The following is a 26,747-nucleotide window of genomic DNA, read 5'->3' on the forward strand; positions in this document are numbered from 1 at the left end:
TAATTGCTTTCAATTCCAAAAAAATAAATGAAGTTACTCAAATGCACAAAAACACTTAACAAAGCTGAAGAAAAACCTGAATCCTGTACATAGCTTTCCCGTTTACCATTATTATTTTTATAAATATTTACATGGAAAACAATTTGCACTGAAATTATTCTTTCTTTCCAATTTAACCATCAATAATTGCCGGAAAATTAAATATATTAAAAATAAAGTTTAAAACATGCGAAAAAATTAACGGAAATTTCAATTTTCATTTGGTTAGCATCTGACCAAATATGTATGCATATATATTTCCCATATAGCGGGAAATTCGCCTCTGCCACATACGCTGTTGCTTTTCTGTGGCGGCACCCCGCACCCGTGTGTCCATGTGCCCCACTTCATTAATGGATGGAGGGAGCGACGCCCCCTGCCCCATCTTGGCCACACAATTCAATTAAATTTATGCCAATGCCAATGTGCCCGTGTGACGGTTGGGTGCAGCCAATAGCCAGTAGTATCTGTGTGACTGCATCTGGTTGTCTGTATGTATGTATGTTTGTATCTCTATCTGTCCAGTTTGCGCTGTTCTGTGTTCTCTGTGTGTGTGTGTTTGCTCAGCTGCACATATGTCAATAGCTGTTTTAAGTTAATTAATCAAAGCTGAGCCAATTTTCGCCAAACATTTGCCACATTTGCGGTCTGTAACATGCTGCGGCTGGGTAGGAGGGTCTTTAAATGCCCTACCCTCAATGGAATAATCATATGGAAATCAAATGGGTTTTATTGATTGGTTGTAAGTACATATCTAATGTGTAGCTCCCCCCCCCATTTTCCGTTTTACTTATGGAAATATTTAGCCCATCTTCCCCTCCTCCTTGCGTGCGGATTTTCTAGCTGATTTGCTGCGCTGCTGTGCAGCTTCTCCGCTTGGACATTAATCGGAATTTCTGTAGTTTAAACGCCATTACTTTTCGAATTTTGTAAACAATTTTTGGCTTATTTTAACTTTTGGATGTTAAACATTGTTTCGCTAGTTGTTTTGGCTGCCGCCTGCCGCTGCCACTGCCGCTGCCCCTGGCCTGGATCTGTTTGTCGATGATATTTCTGTTTGGTATTCGATTTTTGTGTGAGTTTTTGTTTGGTTTTGGGGTCTGCGTTCAAGGCAAACCACTGAGGCATTTGTAAGTTAATTTTCATTGTGGCTGTTGGACGTGGCACGTGGCACACAGTCCTGCTAATTGGCACTTGAAGGTGCAAGTATGAAGCCCAACCTTAGGTCAAAGCTGCGCTAAGTTGAGTTGAATTTAGTCAAAAAAAAAAAAAATCATACTAAAAAGCTCACACACAGTTTTCCCAGAGAAAAAAATCTGGGCCATGGGTGTCGCAGTGTTTGGGGGCACCGACGACACACAATTGTCCTTGCAAGGACATACAGCTGCCACGTCAACGTCTTAGCCAAGGGCTCACTTCTCTGCTCTGCTCTGTGCTTCCTTCTGCTGTTGCTGCTGCTGTGGCTGTGGCTGCTGCTGCTTCTCCTGCTGCTGGAGAATATTGATCCATTTAAAAAAATACAAAAAAAAAACATAGCCAGGTGAGGCGTGGCATTTATGAATTGTGTTGCGACTTGGCGGTGGCTTTTGCGGCCTGCGGCTGCGTCTCGGCACGTTGCGTGTACGTCGTGTATATTGATTGTGTCTGAGGCGCGACGATAACGAATACTTTTGGGCATATCTACAGGGCTCAGGAGATGCTTCAAGCACAACTCACAAATGCCGGCTAACACCGAATTTTATTGAGTGTACGCCAGTGAAAATATATGCAGAAATATGAGCAACACTTGCAGAATATTCTGATTGCTTTTTTGGCCTCATTTCAGCTAACATTTTACTGCGTACAGATACATTTACTGCACAAATCTGTTCAGTGGGATATATCTATAATCGTAATGCTGCTTCCCCAGCCCATTTTCCATTGACATACATATGTATTGTTGCAGCTACTAATATTGGATAATAGTTGGCTGCAGCAAATGGGTAGCAACTGTTTCCTGTGCTCAATGTCATCGACATTCGACACAATTATGGCAAATTTCCCGTACGGATATTTTTACACGATTTCTGCATGCCGGTGACATTCCAAAAGGTAAAAGTTCAATTTCGTATTCAATTTTCAATTTCCATAGCATTTCCCATGTCTCTGTGTGCGTGTGTTCGTGTGTGTGTGTGTGGATGCTTTTATCGCAAAACGACTTTGACTTTGTCGCCTGCGGGGCCACGGCCCCAGCTACTATTTGTGTGTTGTTAGCTCTACATATGTATGTATATCCTCTGTCTGTGTATGAGTGGGCGTGTGTGTATGTTAGTCAAATATTTAGACAGATAAACGATAACACTGACAGACTACCGCTGGCAGACAGACAGACGGAAGCCCTAAGCGGCATAGAAAAATGCGCGATGCATCGACCACGGCAATGGGAAAAAGAAACGTGTATTGCATTAGTAATGTTTGGGTTTATGCCACTGCCTGTAATGAAAAAGGGAATATGTAGCAGCCAGAGTATATCATTTTGATCAGTAATTAAGCAAAGGATCGCTTTTCACAGAGTGCGTATAGCTGATGGTGCTATTTGTGCCCCTGCGCTGCGCCTTATCTGCTAAGCATTTCGCTTTTTTGAAGTCAGAATGAGGGTACTTTACGCGGATCGCTTCGGGAGTTTTACCATTGAATATGCATAGCTTTAATCCTTGACAGCCATCTGGCAAAAATGTTAGGCAAAAATGTCTAGGGAAGAGTCTCGAACAGAAAGCATTGGCATTTGTTAATTTATTTTATTTTATTCCAATATTGATAAAAATGATTCCCTATACGTTCTTAGTACGCTGTTCTATCGGTCAATCAGTCAGTGTTTCGTGCTACGAAATAAACGTACAATATACGAGTAAATAGAGATTTATTACCCACCGTGCCACATTTGCATGGAAACTGAATATCTTCTTCTGTCTGCATACACCCGTATTTCTTGTACGTACCCCAAACTGTGGACTGTGGACTGTGGTTGGGACCTACTGCCGCTGTGTACTTGTAATTACTGTGCTTCCTCTTTGGGTTCTTCATTCCCTGCTTCCTCTTTGGGTTCTCCATTCCCTGCTGCACTGCTGCCCAGCCGCTACTTCTGCTGCTCTCCATTATCCCTTCTTTTGTGGGTCAAATTCATTTTGGTCAGCTACTTACTCAAGGGAATGGACCCACTTCGATGGCAAACAACGGCAAATTATCTCCGTGTAATGGCTGGCAGTGGGAACAGCCAGCATAAGAACAAGAACAAGCACTGGAACGGCACGTTCATTGACCGGAAGTGTGCATGCATGCATCGGGCCCCGTGCTCGTAAAGGGAATGGACACACGTGCCAGCGGGCAGCAGCAGCCGAAATGGAAATAAAATTTCAATAATTTATGCAACAAAAAAAAAAAGAAGAAGCAGAAATGAACGAAGAACAAATTGAAATGGCCTTCCTGAAAAGCATCTGTCATTTATTATGCATGTTTAATAGCCAAGAAAAATGTACAAAATGCCAGAAGCAGCAGAAGCAGCAACAGCAGCGGCAGCAGGAACAACAGCGGCAGCAGCAGTCAGTAATAGCGCCAAATGCTCCAGGTGAGGGACGGCCCCACATTAAAAGTAAGACACCAACTCACATCACTCATACGCCACGTGCAACGTCCGCCGGAGACGTGAATGTCTGCACTGTTCTGCTCTGCTCTGCTCTTCTGGGTTTTAATTAAAAAATGTTAATGTGAAAACTGAAAACTTTACATGGCTCGTTCGTGGGCTCTGTATATGAAAGCAGCTTAAGTCCCCGCCGCACAGCAAGAAAATCAGCAAGAATATATGTGCATATTTCACTGAAGAGCAGGAAATTCAGGCAATATTGAATTCAAGGCAGAAAATTCAATAAATAAATGAGAGTGCCTTACACAATGGTCTTAAATGGTTCAACAGAAATGAAACTCCCTTTTTGGGGACACAATATTCAGAGCTCTGCAGGGATTACTTAAAGCTGTTTCTCTGTCTTTTTCTTTAGCCAATAATAATCCCATTTTTGTGTGCTTACGCACTTTAATGGCACGCCAAAGGGATCTGCGACTTTATTTATATTAAATTAGGATTGCAGAAAGCTACTCGTACTTTTTTTGCAGGCACTGTTTTTTGTGTTACATAATAAATGTGTAGTAATAAATGTGTTACACAGAAATATATAAAATCTTTAGTTAGATATTCTCCAAGCGTAATGGAATGTGTAAAAAGATGTGTCTGGAAATTCAGCAGCAAAAGTTGAATGGACGTGGACTTTGTGTAGTATGTACAATATTATGAGAATTTCTTTTGTATTCCATGTAAAGTTTGAATATAATTTATTTTCTTACACTTTTGTTTCCATTAAATCCAATAATTTTAGTGGAATGCCTGCATTGCTTAGGCATACTCTTAGATCAACTTTGAGCTACCAAAAATACAGTCTAGTAATTTGCATAATTTTCTGATATGTTTCAACAAGTCCAGAAATATGGCCTGGCCACTTAGTGTTGCACTTATCACATTTAATATTCGACTGCATGAAATGGACTTGCGAGCCTTGCTTAGCCTTCGAGAATATTCGCCTTAAGTGCAGCGATGTTTTATCTTTATTGATTTATACTGAAGACAGGACATTTATCTTGGTAAACCACACACATATGTGCACACAAACACAGCCCAAAGTACGTATGTATATAAGGAGAAAGCTCCCCAAAGTATGCAATGAAAAATTGCACCGAAAATTGTTGCACAGTGCAATCAAAGGCAGCGCCAATCGAGCGGAAAGGAAAGCCACAGCATAGACGATGCGCAGCTACGGATGCCATTGTGTGGGTGCAAGTGGCTGTAACTAAGTGTGCACGTGTGTGTGTGTGTGTGTGTGGCTCTCTGTGTGAGCAGAAAATCAAATTAAGTTATCAGATAACAGTGTAAACTCAGCCAAGCAATTGCGAAAGGGGGAGAAGGGGGAGCGGCATATGCGTTTGCCTTGATATTTTTGGCACACAAACACAGATACTTTGACGCAAAAAAAAAACACACACACAAACACACACAGACATGTATCAATGAATGGCAACATGGAAAAGCAATTGCAGCAAAAACATAGAGGGACCCACAAAAAAAAAAGAACGACCTGCTAAAAAAATCGACTGAAAGCTGCAAAGCAATCAGCCATAGTTGTGTGTGTGTGTGGGAATCTGTTTGTGTGTCAGTGTGTGTGTATAGCATAACTGACATCCGCAAATCGATATAACTGCGTTAAGGCCCCCCCCCCAGCCTCATCCAGCAGATGCGGTTTATGGCAGATTCGTAGGCCTTGTTTGGCCACTTCTCCAAAAAATGTCACACAAATTTATGCTTATGCTGATTTTGCTCTATTTTAGTCCAATTTATATTTTAATTTACTAATAACTAAATTGCTTACATTTAATTTCCTTTGAAATGCGTTTTTTTAAATAAATATTATTTGAATTAACATCATAAATTAGAAATTTTTAGCTTCAAGAAATATTATGTTAATAATATTATAATTATATTATTATTATTATATTATATATTATATATTATTAATATTATGTTGGTGCAAAAAATTCTCAAACTGACATTCTCATTTTTTACTGTTGGTTCCAAGATATTCTTCGTTATTTAGATACAATTTATTTCAATATTCAAATTATTCACAAATTATTCAATTATTCACAGAAATTGTATTATTAAGGTGAGGTAATGACTTTCAAAATGATATTTATGATTATATTTATGGCTTTCAATCAGAAGAAAAATGTTTCTTTGTTTATGGAATATTGTTTGTTTATTTATATACATTGTATCGTTATTCTCTTTGTGAAAAACTAACTAGTCTCTTGGTGTATAATATTTCTTAATTGCATAATATTTCACCAGTTGATCTATCAGCTATCTATAATTACGTGCACTTGCAGCGTACATCTAACTTTACCTTTACCCAAAAAAAACTGATTTTGCTATGTTCACTAAATGGAAAATGTAAAAAGTTAAAAAAAAAATGCCTTGCAACTAAATTCTAAATTCTTTCTTCGTGAGTAGACCAAAAATGTGCTTGAGAAAACAAAATCTAAGCACCAACAGATTCTGTTGGTCGCAAAGTGAACGTAAAGTGATGCAAAAAACTTTTAATATTTATGTTGCTTATTCGCTTTGCAGCCAAGTTCTCTCAGCGGATTCAGTCCAGTGGAAAAAGGCGTAAGCGCGCGCCCCCGTTATGCCCCATAATGCATTTATGCATGCCAATGCCTGTCTGAGTGCGCTTTTCCTCTCTGTTTTTTTTTTTTCAGCTCAGCTGCGACAATGACACGCCCACACTCACGCCCACTGGCCCAGGTGTCCGCTGCTGCTGCCTTGATTGCCAAAGTGTCAAAGGTTTTCCCGCCTGTATGGTTTTTTTTTTTTCTGTGTCCGAAGGCCGCGGGAAATGCGTTTATCCAAAACGGGAAATGTCACCAAATGGCTGGCAAATGGAAAAAAATATAGCAATAAAAAAGCAGAAGGGCATGGAAGGTAGATATTTGGGGCCGAATGTTTTAATACCCTTGCAGCAGTTAGCAGTGTTTGCCTTCCTGCCATTGGACACAGCGGCTCTATGGCAGCACAACCAGTTCCAGGGTATATTTAGAACAACGAAAGAAAATTGAGAAAATCAAGGCTGGGCCGTGAGCGTGCACCAAATCGCCTGAAAGTGCACAACAACAGCTTCGAGGAGCGAACAATGCCAGGACAATGGCAAAAGGCACAACTTAATGTCAACAGCAGCAGCGTGCCCCGTGCCCTGCTCAACTTAATGATACTCATCATTATCTGTGCGGCAGAGAGGTGGAAGATGGCGGCTTCTTATCTTTGATTGTGTGTGCCACTCACACACATTCATTAAGGCGCACGCACGCAAACGACACCATGCCAACACCATGCCACATGCCACACACACACAAAAGCTACATGCTACTGAAAGATTACGTATACATTGGCCTGACTCTCTGGCTCTGGCACTGGCACTGGCACCTGGCTGTCCTCAAGTGTTTGTGTCGTTGCGTGTCTTAATGTGGCAAGCGTCTTGGTTTCGGACTCGGTCTCAGTGTCTTGGCTCAATGCTAAGTGACGAAAATATCGCAATGAACGGCAGCAGGCAGCGGCAGCCAACAGCCTTCACATTTTCCAGGCTGCTGTAAGCTTGTGTATCTGTGAGCTCTGTGTGTGTGTGTGTGTGTGTGTGTGCACTTAAATCTGTTCTTATTTCAAGTATGCACGGAGCACATTTTAGCAACGTCTTCGGTTCATTTTAAGTGACGCTTACACGGCACAACATCCTCTCCCCGCCTTGCTGGGTCTTTTTGGCCTGGGCGTGCCTCATGGTACGAGTAAATGCCCCTTTTTAGAGCACAACTTGTTGCTTGTTAGTTTGTGCTCAACTTTGCCTCTCAATGAATTTTATAGTTTCGCCCTCGCCCAACGCCCAACGCCCGACGCCCGACGCCTCAGGTCTGAAATTCTTAGCGTGCTTGTCCTTGCTTATATATAGAATCTGGATTCCTGTTCTATGCTCTGCCCCCAGCCTGTTGCTGGTCATGGTCCCTGCCTCAGTTGTTTGCATTTCGGGCGGAGGCGAGTCGCCCTCTAAATATTTAACAAGCGCAATTATTGCGATCGCCATCCCAGCGGCTACGCTTCATATTATATTAATTCTGAAAATGTTTAATATGGTGCAAAAGTCTCTTTCTGCCTGCACAGCATTGAAAACTTTCTGTTGCAATTTCACTTAAATACCCAGCGGGAAGTTGTCGCAAAACTTGGCACCAGCTCTTGCCGTTTCCAACTAGATGCACAAAAAAAAAAGTTTTTCCCTGTGGAGTTTTCTGCAAAGCTAATGGAATGCAACGAGAATTTGTTTGAATTTGTTTGCAATTCTTGATCAAAATTGAATAAGAATTTTAAGTGCTCCATTTCAACCGCTTTTGAACGGTTTTTATGCCCTAGCTGGCATACTTTTCAACGAATTAGTGAAGCAACAGAAAAGCAATCTTTCAAATAAAAAAGAAATGTTTAGAAATGTTGTCTGACTTTTTTTTTTTGCTAGAACATCCTTTTCATTTACTTGCATATCTCCCAAGATTACTATCGATCATTTGCACTAAAACATTAGAATTAGAATTAAAACAAAAACTGTGCAGTGATGCAGGGATCCTTTGCAAAATCAGAGACCCTTCAATTCTGTGAACATCTCGCGGGAATCACTTGCTAAAAATTGCACGAAAACTACACATATGAATATCCATAATACATATATATTCTGCCATGCATGGAATGCCATCAAATTTACATATATACATATGAATGTACGTAGTATATATTGAAAAATCTTCAAAGGTATTCATGTTCTAAAAACAACTACAACATTTTCCGGGTATCTCATGATACATGTACAAAACTTTCTTTATAAACAAAAGCAACAAAACTGTGAGAAAAATATTCTGCGAAAGATTTTGTATGCCGATCAATAAATAAACAAATGTATAGAACCAAAGACATACATACATAGGTACAAATTAGTTCATATGATATGGGAATATATATCCAATTAGCACATCATTGACCGATTAATGGACATGCCTCATATAAAACCGATTCACATACTGAAAGCACACACCCGCGGGTACAGTGCAGCCAAGTGCCTTCACACCTACTCAGCACAGACTGTTGAATATTTGCTGACGATATTTTTTTTCATGGATTTCATGCGATTCGATAGCCGTAGTCGCGGCGACTGTTGACCAATTGAAAATAGTTTACCCCGCACCAAAGTGAATGCCGATCAAACTGTGGCTCGACCCTTGACTGACCCCTGAACCCAGACCATGCTGCCGTAACTAGCGACATCAATTTTCACCCATGGTGTCAATCAGTCCAGTGCCAGTCTCCATCCAGTTTAGCGTCCGCGTCGCGTAACCTCAAACAAACACGTCAGGCCAATCGACTCTTTCTGCTACAACACCTCCCGATTTAACCTCCCACCCTTCCCTTCCCACTATTTTCCCTCACCTTCCCTACCCACTCTTTCCCCACACTTTCTCCGCACACACTTTGTGTCTCTGCTGCCCTGAAAAGCCCTGCCTGTCAGCGAGGTTTGGCGCAGTGATTCTGTTTGCTGTGAGGTAACTTTTGCCCAGGGGTCGGTTTGCCAGGGCCAGGTTCTGCCAATGGCTGCAAAAGTGTACCGCAAACTGCCAGGCAGGGTGTAGCTGGCCACGAGGGCATATGGGGCAATCGAGTTAGCCGAGAAGTAACATATGGGCGTGGGAAAGGAAAGCGGAATGTAATTTTTATTGGTTTAACGGGCGGTGTAAGCTTTCCCACTTGAACAGTAAAATCAAATCAGTAAAAAACTCCAGTCTATATCCTAGTTATTCCTCAGGTATTCCCATAGTCCATACCTAAATCATAGTCGTCTCTCATTCTGTTTTTAGTGGCCGCGCCGCCATTGCCACGCACCAGCAACGTGCCAATTAATCATATTAATTTGTTGCCAGTCGCTTGTAAGTTTCGGTATCGATTTTCAGTTGGCTCAATCTTTTATGGGAATTTTGTGCACCCACAAAATTTATGCAAATTTATGCTGGCTAGAGCTGGACACAGCCTTGCGGCCTGGGGGCACAACAAGGGAGGGCGGCCAGCCCTGTATTGGGACGTGACCCATGGCCCATGGCAAACATAATTTTAACTATTTTATGGCCAGCTCGACAGAAATTATGTTAAGCGGGGAAATAACCTAACCAAGCCAAATCGACTCGACGGCAAAAGCAACCAGGCAACGCCAACAATGATGGTAACAACATCATCATCATGGCCGGAAACAACAACCAACAATGAAAGCGTTTAAAAAAAAAATGGAAAATCTAATTAGCTGCTTCAATGGCGAATTTTAATTAAATAAGTTGGTGCAACTGCCGTGCTGCTCCTTGCTGCTCCTTGCTGCTCCTTGCTGTTCTTGTTGATGCTGCAAAGTTAATTAAAAAAAATAAATGTTGACACTTGCACACACACACACACATATGCACATACTTACACGAGTGAGTGTAAGGAAGTAAGTGAAGGATAAAATTGTGCAAACAGCTTGGGGTGAAATTTCTTGCACTTAAGCAAGTGAGTGCAAAATTTCTACACTTCGAATAAAGTTAGGATTGATTGAATGGGTTAAGGAACCCAATACATAGGTACACCTCAATCCCCAGTTTGTTCGTTATATGTACATTTAAATATTAACTAAACTACATATCATATCTTATCTGTTGCTATGGCAAACCTTTTTTTGGGTTTGCCAATCGTTGGCCAAGCTGTTAATCAACGTTTATTGTCACAGTTAATCAAAGCAAAAGCCATATAAAAAAAAACCTTCCTATCACTGCGTATGAGTGTGTGCTTATGTATATACATATGTAAATAGCTTACCATAAATCTCGGTACGTTAAAGTTTTTCCTGGCTATTGGCTGGATTTTGTGGGGAGGGAAAGGAGTGAAGTTGCCACGTGGAAAAATATTATTTTATATGAATTTAATGTAAGAAATTTTCTGTTTTCAATAATATTAAGTTATGGGGTAGTAAACAGTTTAATGTAGTGTCATTTAATTTTTTTAATTTTTAATTTAATATATTAATATTAAAAGTTTCTGATAATTTATTTATACAATAAATAAAATAAAACAATTAAATTATTTCAGTTCCTCAGTGCCCTGATCCATGGTAGCTGCTATCATCCCTAAATGATTTTAAGCTTGCCTTTTGGCTGTTGCCTTAAACTTTTTCACACTTCAAAGAGCAGCCTGGGCCCTGGCCCTGGCCCCTCTTTAAGCCCCATACATTTACATATGAAATGACAAACCGGAACTAACTAACTAGCTGCTTGCTCTTAACTTCATTTGCGTAGTTTCCCCCCCATGCAAAAGAGAAGCTTTGTGGATATTTTCCTAGGGTGCTTGCTCATCCGCATTTTGTTGTCATGCTCTGTGGGTATCCCGGGACCAACCCCTAGAACGTTGTGGATGTGGAAAGCTACTTGCGTTGCCCTTAAACGAATTAAGTAGAGCTTATGCTGGCTGGGTCCCAACAGTACGAGTAACTACTTAACTGCTGCTGCTGCTGAGCAAAAAAAAAAAAGAACGCAAAAAAAAAAGAAGGAAAGTTGGGAAGCAGCCATTAACTTGGGGATTTTATGTGAGCTTTTTGTGTGAGTTTTGCATGATTTCTGCTCCGCTCCTGTTCCAAGCTGATTCCCAGCCTGTTCTCATAATCGCTCTTCGGTGGCGCTGGCCTTGCCTCTCCTGCTCACTTATTAATGAGTGTTACAGTCACAGTCTTGCTTCCACACACCCAGACACTCGCTCACACAGAGACAAACAAAGGCAGATTTTACTTCCACTTCTCTTTCCCGTTGCCCAAAGAGTGTACTCTCCAACATTTGCACATTGCGCCATTTGATGCTACCCACGTGGAGCTGGGAGCTGGCAGCTGCGACGCCTACGCAGTTATCTGAGCGCCTGGCTGCCAATTTCGTGTGATTCCCACATACAAACATCAGCGCAGCCACACACACACACACACCACACACACACACTCAGCATACACAAACAAACACTGAGAGGCAGAGACATGCACGGACACAAAAACATCCAAGCACAAACAGAGCAGAGCCACAGCAAAAAAGGACGAAACGAGAGCAAAAAACTTTTTGCGGCTGAAATTAAAAAACCAAAAAAAACAGAGGAACAGCAACAGAGGAAGGTCGAATTTGAGCAGGACGAATTTTTTGATACCCTAGAAGAGAGTTCTTTTTTTGATTTGAAATGACAACTTCTCAAATTGAAAAATATATCAAAAACCCTTTTGACATCCTATCATTTCCATGTCGGCCCCATAATATAATCATCTCATCCTCTTGGTTAGTTTCTCTCTCAGTTCCAAATGGCTGCTGAAAATGCCCAAGCCCGCTGCACACAAAGGGCATAAAAAGCCTCAAGGGTAAAGCGAATCTCTCTTGCTTTTTATTTGGTTTGAAGCCAGCCGAGTCTCCTTTTTTTTCCCTCTCATTTTCCACTGAAATTTTCAAATGTGCAACTGTTGAGTATTTCTTAGTGTGTGCCTGAATAGCTTTGTGTGTGTGTGTATGAGTGTGGGTGCTGATGGGGGGTGGGGGAGTTGGGTGGCCATCTGGTTGCGGATCTCCGAGTCGTGTGGATCCCTGGGGGATTCACGCTTGCATACAATTATAGTGTCGAGTGTGCCATGAAAAGTTTTTGGGGCCAAACTAATCAAGAGCCTATAAATAGTAGTTCCCTGGTTACCATTCATTCAGGTGTTATTTTCTCTGGTATTCTCTGGTATAAATTCGCATGTCTGTATAGAGCAATGGAACTTGTTTGCCATCGGTGGGCAATGTATTTTCCGCTTTATGCGTTCCATAAATTGGCAAGCAAATGAAATATTCAGCTGGGGCATGGAATGAAATGGTTTTCATCTGTTTCATCTTTGCAGCAATGGAATAATGAAAGATTAATTTAATGTGTTTGAGATAATGAATGACTATGAAATGATTACTTTGCCAAAGATCCACTCATGATATGATGATTAGAGCAAAGTAATCATTAAATAGGAAGCACTAATAGCTGCAGTAATTATATTACTCACTACTCTTTCCATTCAATTCATCATTCCTCAACTTTGGCCCGCTTGGGAAGTGTGTTCCAAGTTCAATTAGTTTGCTGCTCTGTGTGTTAGCTTAATACAGACATTATATGTATTATTTATTTGGTAATGCAAACAACAATATTTGTCTGACATCGATGCGGTTTATGTTTATATCATTATATCATTATATATCCATATTTGCTTGGTTTGTTTCGTTTTCTTCTTCGACTAATGGCTAAAATGTGAAGGCAGAATCGATTTCAATCAGCTTTTGGCAGCGTAAAATTATATATGTATATTGAAAGGCAAATTTATTTGGTTTAATATTTCAATATTTAATATTTATTAGCTGTATGAATTGTTGTTTCTGAAATACCGTTCTTTATGATTTATATATTACTATTATTTATTAGCCATCACTATGAGAAAGATTCTTAGAGCTTCTTAGAAAATGATTGCTTATAAAATATTAATAAAAATCCTGCGTACCACATAGTCAGCACGTGCTGTACTGACATTTAAATTGGTGCAAATACCTGTTCAGTGAAGCCTTCGGTTTTCTATTTCTCTAACAAACAAAACAAAAAACATTTGAGCTGCGATCTGCTCGTCAGTGCACTTTGCATTGCTGCAAACCCGTTTCAATGTTACACTTAAGCCAACAGCAACATTCATCTAATCTCTTTCAAATGCAATTCATTCCACTAGTTTTAGGCGTTGTCAGTACCGGTTCACTGCACATATACATACATATGTATGTACATAGGTACTCGTACATAAGTATGTAGAATGTGCCGATAATAAAAGCAACAAATACTAATTGAAAGAGATAAACTAAACAGTACTTCAGAAAGAGAGAGAGAGAGCGAGTTAGAGAGGAGTTAGAGAGAGAGGGAGAGGCAAACAGAACGCAGTGAGCGCATTATTTAGTGTGTGGCTCTGGGGATTATTTTTAGGCACGCGAATAGCAACAACAATCATTCATCGAGCACTGGATTGGACGCTTTAGGTTTGTGTGGCAGGCACTGTGACTTATGTGGACTCCGTGGCGCAACGGTAGCGCGTCTGACTCCAGATCAGAAGGTTGCGTGTTCAAATCACGTCGGGGTCAAAGCAATTGGAAACATTATTTTTTTTCTTTTTTTTTTTTTTTTTTTTTTTTTGTTTGTTAAGCTTATCTTTATTAGCATAATTAGCTAGTTGTGGGGGTCAGTGGCAAGGAGCAGGAGCACTAAGCAAACATTAGATTAACTTTTATGATTTATTTTGTGTTTAATTTATATTTATTTTGGGAACATGAACTGTATTAAATTGTACGAAAATATAAGTATGCAAAGGACAAATAATGAGAGTAGTAGCATGCCTGGAATATTCCTTGAGGTTACACATATAAACCAAATCAATATCACTAATTACAGATGCCATTTACACATGACTAATCTCTGCTTTCCGGGGGGCCCTTTCAATTTGTTTTGTGACTCTTTTCAAATCAGTTAAGTGACACTTTTTAGCTGTGCACAGAAACGGATACACACACACACACACACACTGGCAGTGGCAGTGGCAGTGGCAATGCCGAGTGGTATATGCGCGCCCCTTGCCTGGGAGTCGTTTTTGTCAATTAACTAGCAAAAAGCCAAAGCGAAAATCACTTAAAGTATTCAATTACAAAATGTAAAACAAGGCAAAAAGAAAAGAAGAGGCAACTAAAATTGTGTAGGGAATGGGAAATGGCAAATGGCATAAAAACGGGAGCAACAAAAACCAACAAAGCGAATGGCTAAGTGAAATGAAATGAAAAAAAATTGCGGCAAGGAAAGAAAGAAAACACCGTGCCAGCTGACGGCAACAACAACGACAAGGACAGGGACAGACGACAGCTACGACGACGAGGACAGAGGTCGGAAATGGCGTGAAACAAGAAGCTGAGACTGAGATGGGTACAGAGGCATTTGATACCCTGCCAGATCGTTGCTTACCCTGACTTAAACTGCACAAACAGACGAAGCACTTTAACTGAATATCGAAATTTAATAAATTTAATTTTAAAAAAATAATTAAAAGCCGGAAACGCTTTATTAGCGCGATTAAATAGCTCCTTAGAACAGCAGTAAACAGACAAGTTATTGCTGCACCAAATCTAAAGTGTTCTTTGGCAAATCACAGAAAACAGATAGTGGCAAGTGTCTCGTCTTATTTATGCATCGACTCGCCATCATGCTCTCTGGCAGGGTATCAAAAGTGCAGCACCAATGACAACAGGTGGCAGGCCCTGGCAGCCCACTGTCGCTATTTCCTTCTCTACTTCTTTCACTCCCTCTTTCACTCCCTCTTTCGCTTCTTCTTAGCTCTTCCTGCGCTGTTCCAGGCATATGTTCCCAGTGGCTGTCAGCGCGTCCGCTAGCTGGCGTCTGTTGGCATTTTGCTCCTTCAATTTATTTCGCTTCGCTCTCTTTCTCTTTTGTATTCCCTGCCTCTCTCTCCTTCTCTTTCACTCTGTCTCCTTTTGGCTTTAGAATAAATATACAGTGTGCCCACCCACCATTCTGCTCAGCCTCCCGCATCGCATCCTTGCTCTGCAAATAATTGTTTTTTCGGCGAGTCAGCCGCGAAGCGCGGTGCTCGGTGCTCGGTGCACTTTTTGTTGCGTTCTTTTCTGCTGCAAATAAAGCCAAAGTTGTTGCCGCAGTTTAATCTTTTTTCGCCGTGATTTCAGCAGTTGCAAAAGAAGCTGCAGCAGCAGCAACAGCAGCAGCATCTGTGCCAAGAGCAAACAGGTCAGGTGAATAGATTACAGTGGGAGAAAATGGCAGTGCAAGTAACAAATAATTTCCAAGGGCGAACACAAGAAGAGATGCATCAACTTTGCAGCCTAGCAGCCTGGATAATCGTACTTAGATATTAACCTAAACTAAAGCCTCCAATTTGCAGCTCATTTGCCAGTTCTACAGTGCCCTTTGAGGGCACGGAATTGTATTCAGAGCTTATAAAATAGCAATATTTAAAGCAGCGTAGAAATATGACTTGCCAGCCACTGTGCAGACAGGAAGAGGCAGTTGTTAACTCTGATTTAATGGCAATGTTGCAGCGAGTGGCTGGCTGCAGCGCACCACCTGAAGCGGTGTGCTCGACCATACACTTACCTGTCCTGCCGTAACTTCCATTCTCCATGCCCCATGCCCCATGCCCCATGCCATCCTTCTCGACTATCTACCATCGCTCTCCATTCAATCCCCGCTCCAACCCTTTGCTGTCTGTCTGCCTGTCGCTACCAGCGGAACAGAAGAGGCTACGTGCTGTGTTTGCGGCTCTCAAGATCCGGATGCCTGCTGGCTATTGGGTTTGCCTGGGCGTCCTGCTGGCATCCCTTGTTGTGGGCTTTTAATGGGTTAGTGGGGAGGCAGCTGCTGCTGCTGCCCCCCGTGCACTTAACTGCAACTGTTGCAAGCTGCTGGCAAGCTCGGTGGCAAGAGCCATTGGCATTATGATAAATACACATTTGGGCAGGCAGGCTTCAGCTTCAGCTTCAGCTTGCTCCAAATGGACTTTTAAATTACTTTGGCTTGGGCTCTCTCAGGCGCCACTAAATGAAAATTTTAGATGGCAAAATAGGGTCTCCTTAGGTAGTGGCCTTTGCGGCTATTGAATCAAAGCACATTTCCCATTTTCCGGACAGCAATTTGCTCAATTGTGGGCAAAAGTTGTTGCAGTCATTTTCCATAAAATGCTCGTAAGTTGCAAGTTGTCGTTGCCAGCAGCAGTAGTGGAACAAAAAACAAGTTTGCAAAGACCACAGAGAATGTGAGGTGTCGTCTGATGCAGACAATGTGCAATCTGTGTGCCAGGTGCAGGCACAGGCACAGGCACATGTCACCACAGCGCCACTGCCAGAGCCAAGGCGGCATCATGTCAGCGGCAGTGCAACAATGGGGCAAGACCATGCATGGTAGGAAGTTTGCCAGAGAGAGAAAAAAAAAAAAAAGAACACGAAAACTGTGAGCTAAACAATGGATGTGGGCCCGATACGTGCTGCTGCTGGTGTGGGCGTGGCAGCAAGGAACTTTAATGGTGTCAGTGTAATTGTTAGCTCAAGCGACGTTTATTTCCTGCGTGTCTGCCTCTTGTCCACCCCATCCGTGTGTGTGTGTGGGTTGGTGAGGGTGCTTGGAAAAACCATTGCATACTTTGTGGCGCTTTCATTATATCTTCTTTGCTTGGCACTTTAACGCCGCTGTAAAGGATACAGATAGCATATACTATAAAATAAAACACAAGTCAAGTGTCGCCAAAGCGGCAACGAGAGAGAGAGAGAGAGAGATGTAAGGGAGACGGCATGCGGTGTGCCAAAGGAGAGCAACACTTAATGTCATTTGTTGTGACGCTGAAGTAAATTACGTATACGTTCCTTATTATACACTGTCCGGCAGGGTATTACGATTTTTGGAGTTATTTTTGTGCAAAGCAGCGAAGGAAGAAATTTATTCGGAATCAGATAAATATATTTTCTGAAACGCTGCAGCTGCAAGGGTATCAACGCGTTCGGCGCCCTCAGCCAGCCCTTCTTTGATTTCGTTAACTAAAAATAAACTTTACCAGTGCACAAAATTAACTGAAGCGAACTGTTGCGCGTCTCCAGCATTTAATTAACACTCAGCGTCACACATGCCACAACAGCTGACCCCAAAACCCACACACACACAATCATTTGTCAATCTTTCGTGGCAAAACGAAACGTCCGAAATGGAATGCCTGGAATGCTGTTGTTGTTGCTGCTGCTGATGCTGCTGATGCTGTTGTCCCCATAAACAGGATAACAGAGTCGTTATAAATTTTGTCTAGACTTCTTTGTCTAGCGGACAGGACAGGACACGGGACACAGGACACAGGACACATGCCACCAAGGCAAGTGTCAGCCCCCATCAACGCTTTTGGACAGCCAGTGACAGACATGGCCACGGCACGCTACTCATTCGCTCGTACGGGGGCGAATTTGTAAGGAATTGGGGTGGCAAGCCATTTGTCTGGCTGCCACATAAAAAGTGTTTTAAATTAGCTGTTAATTTAACTACTTCGCAGAGCCCCTGTGGCCAGAGCCACAGCGCACGACCAGCGGTCTGTTTTTTTTTTTTTTTTTTCACATCATTTGGAATGGCCATAGCAAGAGCTTAATGGCTGTTTTTATTTTTTATAGAGCCATGCGGATGTTTAGTTCGAAACTTCGCTAATCATTTAGCCGCTAAATGTGAATGCCATTTTATGGCTGCTTTGAGCACTTAATTCTGTGGAGTAATGATGGGTTTTTCGTGAGTGGATAAGGCAGAACGGGCTATATCCCCCAACTAATCATTAAGTAAGAATTTTTAGGTGTAGAAATGGAAATTCAAGCAATTTGTATTACTGGAAATTTAATCTTATAATGTAGCATAATTTAAATATTTCTAACTGCTCAGCTCCAGTCTGAAATAGAACCCTTTGAGGGGGAAGTTTAAATGGAATTTCCTAAATTACATTGTCCTACATTTTGCTGTCATTTAAAACATCTTTAATCCAAATATCAGCCAGCACAGCATTAACTTTCTATTGCACCTTTAATACGTTTCATGTGGCTGTATTTTGCAACATGCTGACAGTTTTTAATCTGGCCCTAAGCCCATTGTTTTAGCAATTGCAATCCACACAAAGCCTCACAGGTTTTGTTTGACTTTTGACTACAAATTGACTTCAATTGCCCAAATTGTCTGCCATTCCCCATTTTGATTTATAGGCAGGCCACAAACACAGGCACACACACACACAGACAAACACGATATATATACATGAACACGGCAGAGACATTCGTCGAATATTATCTGTGGTCTTCCGAGTGATTAAGCAATAAATATACAAGTTGACAGTAAATTATTAACGTAGCAAATGGCAAACGACAGAGATCCAGAGAGTCGAAGCAAAAGAAGTCACTCCAGCAGCAGCTTAGAGACGTTGGGTTGGGTGTCCCAGAACCTTCGAGGCCATCTTCAAGTCAGTTATCGTTATATCCCTTGCTGAGGCCAGGCACGTAGTCATGGTAAATATTTGAGCAAATATTAAAAGTAAAAACAAATTCAAAACGTGACACATTTAAGGGCAAAAAGCAATCGAATTTTTTTTGGCCAGGGCGTGTGTTGTGTGTCTGAAAATTGACTTTAAGTGCATAATTTGTGCTCCAGTGAGTGGCAATAACCGGAATGCAATTCAAAAGTCATTTCGACACATAAACATTGAAGGCGTGGCCCATGGGGCGGGGTCACATGCCCCTGTCTGTGTCAGGAGGGGCGCGGTCTGAGGGACGGTATCATAAACATAAAACGCTTAGCACTAAAGACAAAAAAGAACATACAGAGCGGCATTTGGGGGCAGGCTGAAGCCAGAGGCAGCGAACAATGCCTCCAAATGAAACAACAAAAAAGGAAGCAACACTATCAGCTAACTCGAACCTTTTGATACCCTCAAAGATTGATCATTTTTGTTGTTGTCCCTGCAGAAACTTTATTAGCTTCCTTATTTATTATTATTTTTATTTTTTCCTTGCAAGCAACACTGTGCGACAGGAATTTTTTACTTTGCAGCAGACAAAAATTAGGTTGCAGGCCTGTGTGAGCAGATCACTTTCTCATACTTAGAACCTGCAATTAACTGCAGCAAATTTATTTTTAATTTAAAAACTTCGATTTGGATACTGTGCGCACTTTTATATTTTTTACTCGGCATCTGCATAGCGAATATTCACAGAAATTTATGGGCTGAAAAGATAATTCTACGACCTTTCACAAGATTTTTAATTCGTGGTGATGGAAGAGATATACCCGAAGATATAGTGATTCAAAATTTAAGTTTTCTACCATTTTCAGTGCTTCTTCTACTCATTTATTTAAACTTTTTTTGGATGGTTTGGTTTTATTTTAATTTTTTTATTTTTATTTAAACTCTTTATGAATTTTATATCTTTGATTTTCCTTATTAAAGTCACAGCTATGCAAACATCTGCTGAGAACCATCATACCCTCTCTCGAGCATACAAAAAAGCAGAAGCAGAAGGCTGAACGGAGGAGGATTAGAAGAATGAGGAGTAGTAGTAGGAGGAGGGCGAAAAAAAACATGGCCGTAACAATAAAAGCACAACAATAAGCAGTAACAAACGAGGAGGACACCCATTGCCGTGCCCATGCCCCATACAGTGGCAGACGACACTGGAGCGGATGTGGATGTGGATGTGGATGTGGCTGGCAGCCTCATGGCCATGCCTGCCGCTGTAGCTGCCAAGTGTAGCAGATTAACGGAATCTTTGTTAAATGGCGCACGGCCGCCCAAGCTTCCCTCTGCCAAGATGGTTGCTTGCCAGTTGTCGTCTGTATGGAGGTGTGCCATAATGCTCATAATTTGGCTGGCTCTGTGTCCCATTGTGTCCCTCCATAGACAAAGCAGACACTAATAAGCCTGAGCCCAGCCAGACTCTTAAACTCTCGAAGCATTTGCTGCTGTCTCTCCTGGGAGGCTCTTTAAAGTGCATTTATCTGGAAATTTTTGTTCAATTCTGCGGCTTAGTCAACATTTTAGCTAATTGAAAAAGGAAAGAAGAAGAAGCTTGAAGCCATGGAAGCAAGCAGCAAAATAAGTACAAAATGTAAATCGAATCAAAAAAGGGCCACACACAAATTTTTGCTGTTGAAATATTTTCATTTGGCTAATGCTTCTATAAGCCGCTTATGCGGTGGTTATGTCCTTGTGTCTGTGTCACTTTCTGTACATATTTTGTGTCAGGCTTGAGATGCTTAGGAGGTGGTTTCTGTGTGTGTGTCTGAGAGATGACAATGCTGTCCAGTTGAATAGGGAATTTAAGTTATGACATTACTTTGATATTTCCCTGCAAAAGCGATTACAAAATTATTTTTGCAAGCCCCCAGGGCATACCTTGGGCTGTATTCGCGTTAACATTCATCCCATTAAACACAAAGTTTCATTGGCCAAAAACTTGCAATACAAATTGATTTTCATGTGCCCCTGTTTCTATACAAATCAACAGCTGTGCTGTGTACTTATTTCCGTACGCCTCAATCCACACGAATGGTTTCCTTTGTTGCGGCTGTGGCAGCGAGGAAAGAGCCGCAGCTCAAAGCAAAACTCAATTTTATGTGGGTGGAGGAGTGCGGGCAAAATGTGCAACACACAAAAGACATTGAGCAAGCGCTATATATAAATATAATAATCTATATATAACAAGTGCGCACATACCACGTACATGCATGTATTTATTTATATACTCGTACAATCTCAATTGATTTGCCGTCAATTTCATTTTTCCAAAGTTTGGCAAGGCACAAAAATATGACAGCAACAACAAAATGCCCAGATTGTTGTACTAGAACGAGGATGTATGTATGTAGGGCAGATATGCCGTGGGCATGATGAATTATTATACTCTCCGTCCAACCCATCCATCCATCCATCCATCCATCCATATCTCATACATATTACGCATACGCACTGTGTACCTTCATGTGTATTCCAAGTCCAAGTCGAGGCCGCCTGTCAGCATGTTTGTACGTTTGTCCGCTTGTACGTTGCCTAACCACCATCATTCATCATTGCTGCAACAGAGAAACGCGCCACGAGCCACGAGCAACGAGCAACAAGCAACACATTGTGCCCCATTGTTGGTGTCTGGTTAGTTTGGTTACCCATTTTCCGCTCATTTTAGCCACACAGTTCGGGTACGGGTACGGGTACGGTTAGATGTCCTCCCCTGTTCCGACATCGATACACATTCATCGAGCGGACATTGTTAATGTACTCTATGTGTATGTATGTATATTGCTTGCCCTTTTTTTTTTTGGGCACATACTCGTATACCGAAAGCACAGACCCGCAGGCAATTATCCGTTCAGTTGGGTGCCTGGCTAAGACCCAATCCCCAAATGTGCTAATCCATCAATACAACTCAACTGTAGCCTCAACACTTTGTCTTTTTTTTCCTCTCTTTTATTTGGGGCATGCACATACACGTACATACACGTCCATATGTATGTGGAAGGCCAGTGAATGCTCAACGGAAGCTGCAACTTATTAGAAGTATTCAATAACTTTGTTCCCTTGCGAATGAAAAGCTTTTGCAGCCTTTCTTTTTCACTTGTTCATTTTGCCAATTTTTGAGTGTAATTCCATTCCGTTGCTGTTGGATTGGATATAAATTGAATATGTGAAAGAACTTGAAAGTAAAACTACAAAAACTATTGAACAATGCACATTTATTTGATGTTTTAGTTCATGTGATGGCCTTAAAAATTCACAGACATAAAATCCAATCAATTGCTTGAATAAATCTCGAATAATTCCATTTTCTGAAACATTTCACATCAATAATTTGGCAGCACAAAAGTAGACCAGACAGAAATTCGCTGCCATTAGGAGAACTCAAATAACGAGGAATAATTGCCAGGTAAAAGTATCCGGCAACTGTGAGACCATTAAAAATCACTTCAAACTGCTTAGACTGCAATTTTATTTTTTTTTACATTTTTTTCTCTCATTATGTGCACGGGAAGTTGGACACAAATTATGGCCAATGTATAGTAGCCATTAAAAGTTTTTTTTTTCTTTTGTTAGCCAGACAACGATGAACAGAGCCAGAGATGGAGATAGTAAAATAAAACAGAGGGAGAGAAGTAGTAAAAGAAAAAAAGAGGGAGAGAGATAGCAGAAGAAAACAGAGGGAGAGGGATAGTAAAAGAAAAAACAGAGGGAGGGAGAAAAGAAAACGGGGGGGAATAGAAAAGAAAACGGGGGAGAGAGAGAGAGAAATAGTAAAAGAAAGTAAATGAAATAAGAGATGGAAAGGTGGAATGAGCCAAGGTAGGAAGCTTGAGGTGGAATACGAGTGTTCGACCAAAAACTTTTGCAATAATCATTTTGGCTCTGCCCGACTGGCCATGATGTCCTTGTGCAGGACAAAGCATTGCCCGAACATGCTTCAAATGCAAAACTATGTAAAACATAAAAACAAACAAAAAAATGGGCAACGAGAACGAGCGACAGATGGATGGAATAGAATGCTGTGGAAGAAAAGAACAACTGGGATGGCAGAATTCAGCAGAGCGAAGCTCCACAATTGCGCGACTTTCAATACAAAAAGAACAATTATATAGAGGGGGGGCACAAATGACAGTGGGGGAGGTGGGAGTCCTGGCCAACTAGCTGCCAATGACAATGGACAATGAGGCAAGGTATGTGCGAGTGTGTGCATGCAACGGCAACAGGCTGTGACTGTGAATACAAAGTCCTTCTGAATTATTGAGCGTGCAACTTGTTGAAAATCCAAGGATAGCCAGGGGAAATGCTGCTGCATTATATTATGTGCCTTATACACCGATGTTTCTTCGAAATACAACACCAAGAATATATTTATTTATTCTTCAAAGGATTTTAACCTAATGAAATACACCGATAGAAAAAAGCACTGAAATTTTAATATTTTCACTTTGATTTTAATATTTATGCCATTGATTTTCATCCAAGAGTTGTATTAAAATTGAATATTTTTCAATTAATTTTGATATTAATATATTTCATATTTAATGTTAATATGCTTCATATTTAAATTTAATATGTTTAATATTCAAATTTAATATGTTTCATATTCATATTCATTTTTAACTAATTGGTTATTATTTTGCGTACGCAAATTACATTTCAAGTCCACATGGTGTGAATTGGTTAAAGTTTTTAACTAGAAATAATCGCAACACGAGTAGGACTGCATTGGTTGTGATTATGCCCCTGCGCAAAGATAATTTTCTGTGCATTAAAGGCGGCAGCAGCTGGAACCAGTTGGGAATTCGAGGGACATAAAAAAAATAATATAAACATATTTAAAATAAATACAAAAAGTATTTAATTTCATTTAAAATATAATATTTAAAATAAAAAGTTTTTCCTTTGGATTTTAAAACACAAATTTTGAAATCAAGTCATAATAATATTCAGTTTAAATATGAAACATATTAAACTACAAATTTAATTTATTATAGTTATTTTGAAGTGTTTTGTATTTAGATTAAATATGACCGTATTAAAAAAGCATTTTTAATACATTTATATTTGAATCAAAGTGAATTCTATTAAATTTTACTATGTTTGTATTTAAAAATCGCATTTTAAATTCAAATATGATTGTAGTTATTTTTACTATGCCTTTTTTCTATCAGCGTATCCATCGAATTTACTTAGGTGGAAACCTTGCAATAGTACAACTGGCGAAGGGAAACACAAAAGTTCAAAAATGTTTGGTAGAAAGAAGCTCAGATGACAGAAAAAAGTGAAGAGATGAGAAAGAGAACGCGAGAAAGCAGAAAAAGAAAAAATGAGATGGGTACAGTACACGAGCACTCTTCTCCTCCCCTGGCACATTCGTATAAGTATGTACGAGTGTGTACCTTAATTTACTCATTTCCACGAAATGTTAAAAATTTACCAAGTTATTACCCCAAGGGAATGCTGCATAGAACGTTGCGGAGGAGGAGAAAAATGAAAAGGTGCTGAAAAAGATGGAGACTGGGCAACCAAGGGAAAAGGTGTGTGAGGGGGGGTGGTGGAGAAAGCAAAAGCTGAAAACAATTAAAAACTTTGAGGCGCTGGCGAAGAATGCGCCAAGAAATGTGGATGAATTTATGGCGTTTTAATTGCTGTTGGGCATGGAGGAGCACAAGGGCGGGAGTCCGTGACGAGAAACAAAAATGGTGAGCTGAACGATGCAAGATGGACGGAAATCGTTAGAGCATGGAACAGGAGGAGTAGCGAAAGGTGTTTTGGGGATTGGGAAGAAATTGGCTACTCCATAAAGGTCGTTGAAATATGCTTTTATTGGCATTTATGTGGCTTGGGTTTCTATTTATCATACATTAAAATGAATGGCTTTAAGTTTGGAAATTAATTGTAATTGTAATGTGAGACATTTTAGGTCTTGTTAATGATTTAAAATTAAACATAATTAAACCCTAGCATCGAATCTAGCCTCTGCAGCTTTAAACGGATATTTGTTTTAAGTCTCGTGAAGCCCATTCATTAAGCTAGCTTAGAAGCGTTTAAAATGTGCTCCAATTAATGTTAATTGTTGCAGATTAAAGCTGAAATTTACAGAATATTATCAAGAGATTCAAGCGGTAAGCTCGTGCCCGTGAAGCCAATTTTCAGCAAGGGGGGTTCAATGTCTGGTCTGTTTCCGACAGATAGGTTTCAGTAGCTGCCATAAATTTCCAGCTAACAAACTGGATACGTCTAATATTACTTTTATTAACGAGCGCGAGGAAACTTTAATTTCATTGGACAGCTAAGGACGTCAGAATTGGATGGCCAGAACTTTCAGGAGTAGCTAATCAATTTAAAAGCAGTATATTTATATATAGTCCAATCCTTTGTCGTATAATAAACGAAGCGGATGTAAATGCTCCATGTACTTGTTAGCTTTCTAGGCCATTTTGTCTTTGAGTGTAAATTACGACATGCTCACACGCACATTTTCCTGATTTTGTTGGGTTTGTTTGTCTCTGTTCATTCTGCTCTACTATTTCTCAGGTTTATATAATATTTGTTCGACAGTTAAAATTCTGAACTCAATTAACCGACGATTACTTATCGACTTTTATCGACTTTTTATCGATTGCAGAAAATGTTTCAATAGAGATGGCAAAACTTTCACGACGTGCCTCGTCGTCTGCAGCAACGCCATCAACAGCAAACACAGGAACAGACACTGCAACAACAGCTGCTGCTACTCCTGCTCCTACTCCTACACATTCGCCTCCTGCTAGTCATGCCACAGGCTTGGCCCAACGCATCAGCCGCCGTGCCACCAGCAGCCAAAGCAGCAGGCCCCAGGCGGCGGCACTCATTGATACCAGCGGCGATGTCCTACAGGAGGCGCCATCGCCACCACCGACACCGGCGGCGCACACCAACAGCAACAACAACAACAACAGCAACAACAACACTGCCACACGAAATGAGAGCACCGCTGCACCCGCACCTGCACCTGCACCCGCCCACAATACGGCCACGCCCTACATGCCACTGCTGCCGCCGGGCGAACGGAATCTGACCGATGCCGAGAATGCCGCGGAGCGGGCCAGGATCCGGGAGGAGTTCTTTGCCACCTACGACGTGATGACCGGCGTGAGGATCGCAGCGACGCTGGGCGGCTTCTTTGGCCTGATGGTGTTCCTCATCGTGTGGAAGAGTCGCAGCAGCAGCAACGAGACGCTCAAGGTGCTGAAGGACCCCAAGATGGCGGCAGTGGCCTCCCTGTGCATGCAGGAGGAGGAGGAGCGCGAGATCCAGGAGGCCATTGTGGCCACGGGCATGTCCATATATCCGGATGAGTACGATGCCATGGTGTACCGCCGCCAGCGGATGCTCTCGCTGGGCAATGTGAGCGCCCCACCATTGCTGAATCGAGGCTATCGTTGCGGTTCCGTGGGTAAGTGGGATCCTCAGGGGGGGTTGGTCTCCTCCACTCAATGGCTGATTCCACGTGCTTTAATTTCAGGTGGCGTTGGTGCTGGTGTGCCCGTGGGCTATAGCTATCTGCTGGAGCCACCGCGACGCTTCTCCTACTCGGCCATGTCCGCGGGCGGTGGTCCGCCGGGCCCCATAGGACGCCGCAAGAGCGGCTCCGAATCGTCGCGCATTTTCAGCAATTACCCAATGGGCGGCAGCTTCGGCACCGACGACTACTTTGTGGAGACCGAGGACGAGCTGGAGCACGAGGAGTACATGCAGAGGGATGCACGCGACGAGCCGGAACACCCGCATCATCAGCGCACGGATTCGACGCGCAGCAAGCAGGGATTTCTGTCCGTACCCATGACGGTGAGTCAACGAAAAAGCGAAAAAAAAAACCCACTGGAAAAGAGTCCAGATTATAAACCCCTGCCCTTGGTTCTCTCG

The 26,747-nt window shown here is 41.5% G+C and overlaps 1 protein-coding gene and 1 non-coding gene across 2 annotated transcripts in view; both read left to right on the forward strand.

Moving 5' to 3' along the window:
- LOC111076214 overlaps positions 1 to 26,747 on the forward strand; it is a 46,128-nt gene that overhangs the window by 16,964 nt on the left and 2,417 nt on the right. The window contains exons 3-4 of the mRNA XM_022369909.2: positions 25,468 to 26,277; positions 26,347 to 26,669. Coding sequence (XP_022225601.2) covers positions 25,485 to 26,277; positions 26,347 to 26,669 — 1,116 coding nt within the window. The 5' untranslated portion in view covers positions 25,468 to 25,484. The remainder of the gene's footprint in view (positions 1 to 25,467; positions 26,278 to 26,346; positions 26,670 to 26,747) is intronic.
- Positions 13,813 to 13,884, forward strand: Trnaw-cca. Its single transcript has one exon. It is a non-coding gene; the product is annotated as a tRNA-Trp (tRNA).

The sequence above is a fragment of the Drosophila obscura genome, unplaced genomic scaffold, assembly GCF_018151105.1.
Source record: "Drosophila obscura isolate BZ-5 IFL unplaced genomic scaffold, ASM1815110v1 contig_200, whole genome shotgun sequence".
In the NCBI taxonomy this organism is placed as follows: Eukaryota; Metazoa; Arthropoda; class Insecta; order Diptera; family Drosophilidae; genus Drosophila; species Drosophila obscura.